This window comes from Platichthys flesus, chromosome 13 (genome assembly GCF_949316205.1).
Source record: "Platichthys flesus chromosome 13, fPlaFle2.1, whole genome shotgun sequence".
Taxonomy (NCBI): domain Eukaryota; kingdom Metazoa; phylum Chordata; class Actinopteri; order Pleuronectiformes; family Pleuronectidae; genus Platichthys; species Platichthys flesus.
The window spans coordinates 16,588,140-16,596,431 of NC_084957.1; the positions used below are offsets into that span (position 1 = coordinate 16,588,140).

The 8,292-nt window shown below is 39.0% G+C and overlaps 1 protein-coding gene across 1 annotated transcript in view; it reads left to right on the top strand.

Annotated features, from left to right (window-relative positions):
- The window catches only part of cmss1 (cms1 ribosomal small subunit homolog), a 29,976-nt gene extending 21,940 nt beyond the window's left edge, over nucleotides 1-8,036 (top strand). The window contains exons 2-10 of the mRNA XM_062403430.1: nucleotides 4,976-5,118; nucleotides 6,004-6,075; nucleotides 6,189-6,327; nucleotides 6,428-6,487; nucleotides 6,591-6,693; nucleotides 6,776-6,836; nucleotides 6,937-7,024; nucleotides 7,111-7,199; nucleotides 7,719-8,036. Coding sequence (XP_062259414.1) covers nucleotides 4,976-5,118; nucleotides 6,004-6,075; nucleotides 6,189-6,327; nucleotides 6,428-6,487; nucleotides 6,591-6,693; nucleotides 6,776-6,836; nucleotides 6,937-7,024; nucleotides 7,111-7,199; nucleotides 7,719-7,802 — 839 coding nt within the window. The 3' untranslated portion in view covers nucleotides 7,803-8,036. The remainder of the gene's footprint in view (nucleotides 1-4,975; nucleotides 5,119-6,003; nucleotides 6,076-6,188; nucleotides 6,328-6,427; nucleotides 6,488-6,590; nucleotides 6,694-6,775; nucleotides 6,837-6,936; nucleotides 7,025-7,110; nucleotides 7,200-7,718) is intronic.
- The last annotated feature ends 256 nt before the right edge of the window (nucleotides 8,037-8,292 follow it).

Genomic DNA, 8,292 nt, shown 5'->3' on the forward strand with positions numbered 1-8,292 from the left:
AAAGCTGTCGCCTCTATTGATATCCCATTAAAGATGAGCAGGAAGCCCCATTTGCCTTCATGTGATTTCTCTCAACTGCTTTTGACTTCATTGATCTCTGGTTATCTGAGCTGTAAACGCATTGCTCCATATGCATTAAAAAGGATACTCTTTTCCTCCTACACCATTTAGATCAACAGTGGCATGGAGTATATTGGGAATCAGTGTTTGGAGACGGTGAAGATAGTGGTTTTCTCATGGTCACTTTCTGCTTTCTCTAGACTACACTTTTCCTCGCTGCTGTTTTACTTATTGGATTTGGAATGTCTTTGTCACAACCTCCACTCATTCAGCTCAGAGTTGTGCACGTTAGAATTTTAGTTCCAATTCTTATTGATTCAGATTTTCCATTAAAATAAAAAAATTTAAAGGGATCAAATATTTAGATAACTTTAATATCTAGATGTGGAATAGATAGATTTAAGCCGTAACCTGACTTGCAGCTAATCACCTGCATTTATGTAATTTAGCCTTGTTGTCCCTTTCTCTGTCAAAGCAATGCCAGACATTTGAGTGTTTACCCCAATCCATCTTTCAAACTGCTGTTCTGACATTAATCTTGCATGCTAAGCGCTCGCTTGTATCAAAACACAGGTGCTGCTACTTTGATGCATGATGTAGACAGAAACGTCCTGGCAGATGAATAAAAGGCTCATGGCAGGTAGATGCATCCTTGCAGAAATATGTCGACTTGTTCTCATATAAAAATATTTAGTTTTATAGTAATAATAATTGACTAGTGATAGTCCTTTATGTTAGCGACTATTTCCTGTTCTAATTTAGGTTTCTATTTCCTGAGATATTGCATTGGACAACAATGTGTACATGCACTATTATACAGGAAGTTAACTTTATCCAAGCATGTTTGTCCTCACAACAGTTTAGTTGTGTGTTTCCAGTTAGAATAAGGCTTGAGATTGGACTTTTTCATCCCTGCGAGCATGTCCCCACAAACTAGGCACACTGGCTGGCCTGTCTTTTACTTCAACACAAATTGTTTGTCCATTTGCTGTGGAAAATGTGACTATCTGCATTTTTTTGCAGAAGAAATGTAATTGCTTTCATGAGAGTATTTTGGTGTTTATGAATTCCGACCGGGGGCTTGATCAAACAGTCTAGCGGCCCAACGAGGCTGCATGTCCCCCAACCCTGACATAGAAGAAGGCCACAGCAAATTAACAAGATATACTGAGTGTAATATTGCTATTCTGACATCCACAGGGTGCAAGCATTCACTGAATGTTCTGATGAGTAAGAAAATGAGGCAAATCGCCTGCTGTGGCCTTCACAGTCGCTTGAACTCAATGTAATGTAACTCAACCAAATTGAAGACCTATGTAAAATTATGTACTGGCATGATTGACGACACTACTGTCAGAAAATGATGTAAACTGGAGTTCATCCCTCCTCCTTCACTTTAGAAACCTCCTAAGAACGATGGACTGTTTTGCTTTACAGATGATGTATGTCCAGACGCATAAGTCCTTTAAGACTTACCATTGGCAGGAGCATCGTCCTCTCTTTGGTTGACTTATCAGTAGATGATCATATGTGCCTCTTTGAGTGCATTTTCGCTAGGCTCTAAGAAGTCAGGTGCTAATTGCGAACAGACTGAATTTGCAGATTGTACTTGAAATAAATTTGGGCCTCAGACTTCAGAAAAGTTAGATATCCCCTTTGACAGCATATACAAAGATAAAGGTAATAGCCAGGAATTATTAGTCTAGTACTCTGATTCTCTTACCCTGTCTTCAGTAAAGACAGCTGTCCACTGACAAATAACTGAATATCAAGATTATAATATCTAGTAAAATATGTGATACCTGGGTCGATGGTTGTTAGTTAGTGGCCAGCAAAGAATTGACTAGCACGCTTTTGTAACTGTGCATGATGGGGTCATTGGCTATCATCATGTGCTAGTTTCAATTAGAAATCTTTAAAGACTGCCAAACAACATTTGCGCTACTTTGTGATATTAACTAGTATATTATCGGTCTGTTTTAATTAATAACTTAACCCGAAACCTCCTTTACCTCTAGAACCTATCCATGTGTGTTATTTTGGTTTAATTTTAACTCGATGTGCTGAAATAGTTTTCCCCCAAGACCAGGAGAAAAAGAGGAATTTGTAATTAAAAAATATAAATGGATTTATGATTACTTGTTAGTTAATTAATTAGTTTAATACCTCATACAGGGAAATTCCAAACACTGCACATTTATATTCAGATTCACCCCCTTAACTCACATCTGAAAAGAGCAACACCTTGCATACACTACACATCATTAGACAATAACAACATAACAAACAAGGACATCTTTAAACATAACACATTGACAGACAGTAAATAGGCCTTAGTGGAAACACACAGTAAATTAGGAAATTAAGAGTTATTTCTACAGAGTATAACATATATCATATTCCATAGTTCTTTTGGTCAACCGACCCTCGAATGGCCATCCTTCTCCTCTACACAGGCTTTTCATATTTAAATGTTGAGACAGCGTTGATCCCCAAGGGAAACCAACTCTCAAATTGGTGACACGGACATATCTATGTAAACATACCGGATGTGCTTTCCTTTTATTAGGTGCGCACACACATTGATGAATTATTCTAACTGCCCATTCCCTACGAAAAACGAATCAAAACAAATGCTGAATCAGCAGCTCATCACCCTTTTTCTTTGCACTATTGGTGAGAAATGAGTTTTAATACTTAACGTCAGTGTGGCTGCCCTGTCAGCACCTTCCAGTCATCTGACAGTTTGGTTAATTTCTTGAGTTTATCACAGCTCATTGAACACAGAGCACCGGGGACAGGTGATTTTTTACTGTCAATGCAGGCACATACATTCTACCTCTAGATTCAAATAACATCCGAAAGATGAATTAATTGTAAGATTTATTTCTTATAAGCTAAACATTTTACGATGATGATCATCACTAAAAATGTCTATTGGATAAATGTTGTGATATATGTTCTTATTGGTTCATAGTTTAAATATGTAAAGATTAATACCATGCTGTTTGTATATCCTCATTAATTAGAGAACACAGTGAAACCAAAGCCAGACTAAGATGACCATTGTCAATACCAGCGAGGGGGGGAAACACTGACCTGATGCAGATGGGCAGCTCTCTGGTCATCTATAGGCTTGGTCTTGTCTTTGATTAGTCCTCCTCACATCTGTAATTAATCGTATATTTTCGTCCTCTCTTCCTTGGTCATTGGCGCCTCACTTTCCCTCCAACAGTACAGAATGAGAAAATGACATGATGGGAATGAGGAGCAGAGGAAAGAGAGAGCGACTGGTGAATGGTTGGCTTGGCCCATCAATATTGGGGTGGTCTTTCAGCACAAGGGGTGTATGCCTTGACAGTTGACTGTAACAGATGCAGAGTAAAGGTCTTGTAGTGAGGGATGAAGGGGAGTGGTTATTGAATTTAAGAAAGATTAAGACCTGAGGGAGAATGAGAGCGGAAGAGTGGACAAAGATCCCCCATCCATCTGTCACAATATCTGTCTGTTACATGGTTGTTGCCAAAGATGACACCAAAGGAGAACTAAACAGTTGATGGGTTTGTTTATAAGGATTGGATGAATAATTTGGGGGATAGGAAATCTGAGGAAAATGTTACGCTGGGTTGCTACTTGGGTTAGCATGGTTACCCCAAATGCCTTGTATTCATATTGATAAAAAGCCTTAAAGCTATATTTGCCGTACTTCGAGATGTTCTCATTAAATAAAACTAGATACATAGAAAACCACATGTTAATTAATGTTGGGTTTTGATTTTGATAGAACTTCCAACTGGACATGGCTTGCTGCAGTGTTCTTGCCCTTCTGTACATCTTTCACCAAGAAGGACACATCATCTTATAGGGTTATAACTAGAAATGTATCTTCTGGCATTTTTGTTTTCAATCAAATCATTTTGTCTTTGAAACATCCAAAGTTTCTATAGTCTAAAGTAATGCAGTCTATTTGGAGAAGGTCCAACAAGAAACCTTTGGCAGTTTGCTTAACAAATACTCGAATACTAGAATGATTGACTGACCATGAAATAGTCATGGATTCATTTTCTGTCAACAAATTACTACCAACTTCATTGAACCAACCAACTTATCCTTAAGTTCAAATTGTCACTGTCAGAAATGTCCTGCTTCTTCAACTCAGACTTACAGCTTGGAGCTGGACAGTTTAGTTCCTCTGGCCTTTTCTCCAATCTATGACCTCACGACAGTCATTTACCTGTTGTGATGTCACTAATTGAAACTTCTCCTAAATGAATTTTAGCCTTTGTCCATAGAGTCAATGTCGGCCTGCTTGTTCTTTGATATTGAAAAATCACAGAAAGAACTAGTCAAAGCACTTTTTTTTTAGGCCAAGGCAGTGCAATAAAACCTGCAGATTTATTGCAGAGTTCATTCTGGCATCTGTTTTTAAAGTATCTTGAACAAGCATGTGTATATATCAAAAGGTCTGAGCATGACATCATAGCATGAAACCAGAGGTATGCACTGAGAAGTGGTAGCAGCGGGGAGGCTAAATATAACCAGATGCTTTGAGCTCTGCTGCATTGTTGTTATCGCAAGTCACTTTTGTGTATTTCTGTTTCCCTGTCGTGACTGAAATGTGTACTGGACAAACATTCTGAGAAATGATTTGCAAACACAAAATCTGTGGTTTAGGGCCTATGGAACTATGGAAACAGATTGTAGCACTGTAAGCTTGTATCGAAGGGGAGTTTGTCTGGATCCCAGATGTCTTGGTGGTCAGGCATTTCTGTTTCAAGCGAAGCCTGGTTTCTACTGATCTGAAATATGGTCTTTGCTTTGAATTGCCTCATCCAAACATTATCATCTTGCAGATTAAACCTTAACTCCATGAGTCCAGATAAATAAAGAACATCACTCTCTCTTTCATTTTCAGATGCATCTGAGGCGGAGCAGGAGGAGGTGACGGAACAAGAAATACCTCCGACAGACAAAATTATCACAAAGACAAAACCAGAGAAAAGGAAAACGATAACTGAGACTACAGATAAAGCTAAGAAGAAGAAACAGATTGAAGAGGTATCAAATGTGTTGTGTTATTACTATGTCATAGCTGCTCACCCAGTAGATCTTTATTCTGTGTTAGATCCTCACACAATGCAATTGGGAGTGCTGATTTCACACATGATAAACCATGTCACCCACATTCCATGTGCCTTGGATCCCAATTCAGGGATACAAGCTTACCAAGTTTGAACTTTTTTTGGGGACTGTGACTTTGACTGGTCTCAGATTGTTCTTTTCTTCTCAGATTGTTTACGCTCTTTTTCAGATTCTTCTTCATCTAAACAGTTTACCTTCCGGTATTGGAAAAATAACAGTATTAAGCGTGATTATAACAGTTAATATCGAAGTACAAAAAACTTTCACCAAAGTTACTTTATAATGTCATCAAGACCTCAATACAGTTTTGTCTTTGGTTTTTGAGTTGTTGTAGAGGTATTTCTACAAAAGCAGCAGTGGAAGCTGTTGGATGAGACCAAATCTTTGAAATAGTTGAAATAAAAATAACAATGTAAAACAAGTCTGCTACAATCACAAAGAGATGAACCACAGATGCTCTAAAAGGCTCTAGTTTGTGGTAACTTAACATTTATCCAAAAAACATGTTTATTTCAAACTACTAATGAGGGAAAACTTATGTTATCAGGCCAAATATGTTTCAGAAAATCAACGAGTGAATCCAAAAAACTGCCTAGAATGCTATTTTATCTAAATTTTGTAGTGTGCGGCATCTTGATGGAGTTTAAATGCTGTCTCATGCAAAATATTGGAAAACGCAACTAGAAATTTGTCACTTCTCTCATGGAATGATGTTTCTTTCACCTTTTTTTTATTTAAATACATTCTCAACATATCAATCGCTTGCCTGAAATGTGTGTTCTATCTGTACTCTCATCACAGAGTCAGTGTGTAATCCCTCAAAAGACAGAGACTGAGGATGAGAAGTCAATTAAACCCAAGAAAAAGAGGAAGGTGAGAGTGGCGACACCTGCTGCTGCAAAGAGAAGCAGCAGTTGTTGCTCAGTGCAGTTGTGAACACAGTAAGTGTCGGTGAGTATTGCATCCAATCCTACTTTGTTTTGCAGAAGAAGAAGAAGACCATCACAGACGTGTTGGCCACCTCTGAGCCGAAGCCGGGCTGTGCGGCGGACCTGCAAAGCATGGTCTCTCTCTACTTCTCAGACAAGCGCTCTGTGATCGAACAGGAGGAGCTGACCCTCCAGGGTGAGTCAGGGCTCCAGTCCCCTTTAGCTCGAAGGTTCAGTCGATATCTGCTGATGTGTTGATTCACCAAGGTCACCGTCTGTCCTCCCATATGCTCCAGACTCCTGCTTCCTGTCCAGTAACGACTTGACGCACACCCTCTCCTCTTACCTCAAACTTGGTCAGTGATGCTTCTAAGTTCCCTTTTGGTGGATCTTTTGTCATCTGTTACTTCTAAACACATTTAATTTTTGTTTCATATTCTTTTTAACTTTCATCATTAGTTTGTCCCAAATGGGCAAAGATTCAGAAGCAGCACACTGAGAAGAGCTCTGTGATCCTGCTCATCGTCTGTAGCTCTGCTCTCCGAGCCATTGAGCTCATCAAGTAAGTGACACAGCGACACATTCTGAACTCTCCAGCTTTTAATCAGACCTAACATGGTGCTGTTTGTTTATATAATTCACAGGCAGCTGACCACATTCAAGGGTGAAACCAAAGCAATGAAACTGTTTGCAAAACATATCAAGGTACTGGAGATGGCACATGGTTGTTATGATGCCTGTGGATTCTGTGCAATGAACAGTTTTACCAGAAACGTATTTGTACGTGTGTCTTTCTATTGTACAGATTGAGGAGCAGGTGAACCTGCTGCAGAAAGGCGTCACACACATTGGCGTGGGGACACCAGGCAGAATCAGTGCTCTCATCGAGAAAGGTAGGTCACGTCATAATAGATTCTGTTTGAATTTTAAGTTTTTTAAATCGTCCTAATCTGTGGAAACTCTTGCTTATTGTTATCAGATGGTTTGACCCTGAAGTCACTGAGGTACGTGGTTCTGGACTGGAACTTGAGGGACCAGAAGCTCAGGAGGATGGTCGACATTCCTGAGGTGAGCTACTGCCCCCTGCTGGACTGAAAACATAATTAGCTTCCTCTGACCAAACACATAAGATGACTTAATAAAGTATTTGATAGTATAAGCAGGTATTTTAAGTCCTGGAATTCATTTATAATATGAATCATTCTGACATTGTACTGATGATGGAAGGATGAATTCATAATGACAATAATAAAGATTTGCTGCCCAACATCCAGGCCTTGCCTTGTGTCGTTGAAAGTGAAAGTGTTAAAACAAGTTATATGGAAACTTGCACCCTTCACTGCACATAAAAAAAAAATGTGTTATTTGTATTGGTGAAGCAAGACACATCTTGTGTTCAGCAGTTAAACCTTTAAAATAAATGTGGAAATATGCAAAAGTTTGCATATGTTTATAGAGACTGGGTCATTAAGTAAAAAGCACATCAGAAACAAATTAGTATTCAAAGCAGCATATTTTGTACATGTTTATACTTTAAAAGACGCCTGAACACAGTTTTTAAGCGATGGATTTGTTGTTTTTTTCCAGATCAAACTTGACTTCATGAAGCTGCTGGAGGGCGGCATTCTGACTGGCTGCAGAGAAGGCAAATTCAAGATTGGACTTTTTTAACTGCACATAATAAAAAACTTGCAAACAATCCATGTGACGACTTGATGTTCAAAGCGATGGTGGACCTGACAACAAGCCGAGGGGCCTCTTCCTGTTTGATTTCGTTTTGTGTCTGTGTGAAACCTGTGTTGTGCTTTTAACTGTTCTCAGAGGCCGTGTCAAATGTTTGTCCACTCTTGTAGTTCAACACAATGACCCAGTGTGATGCATTGAATAAACGAACTCCGAATGGAACGGGCGTCCCTCTGTTTGTTTACTCCGACCTTGGGAAGTCCCTTCTACTGACAATGTGAGATCATGAGTTTACTTGCCCTCTAGGAAGCCTCATTTATCCTTTAAAAATCATTTAAAAAGCAGCACAAACAGGACCAGTACAAACAGATGATCTCCCACAGCAAATTAAAATAAAGATATAAAATGATCCTCTGTGTGATTTAGATGTAAATAAACAGAAAGTGTGTGTGTTTTCTAGTAGGAGGGAAATGGTAGA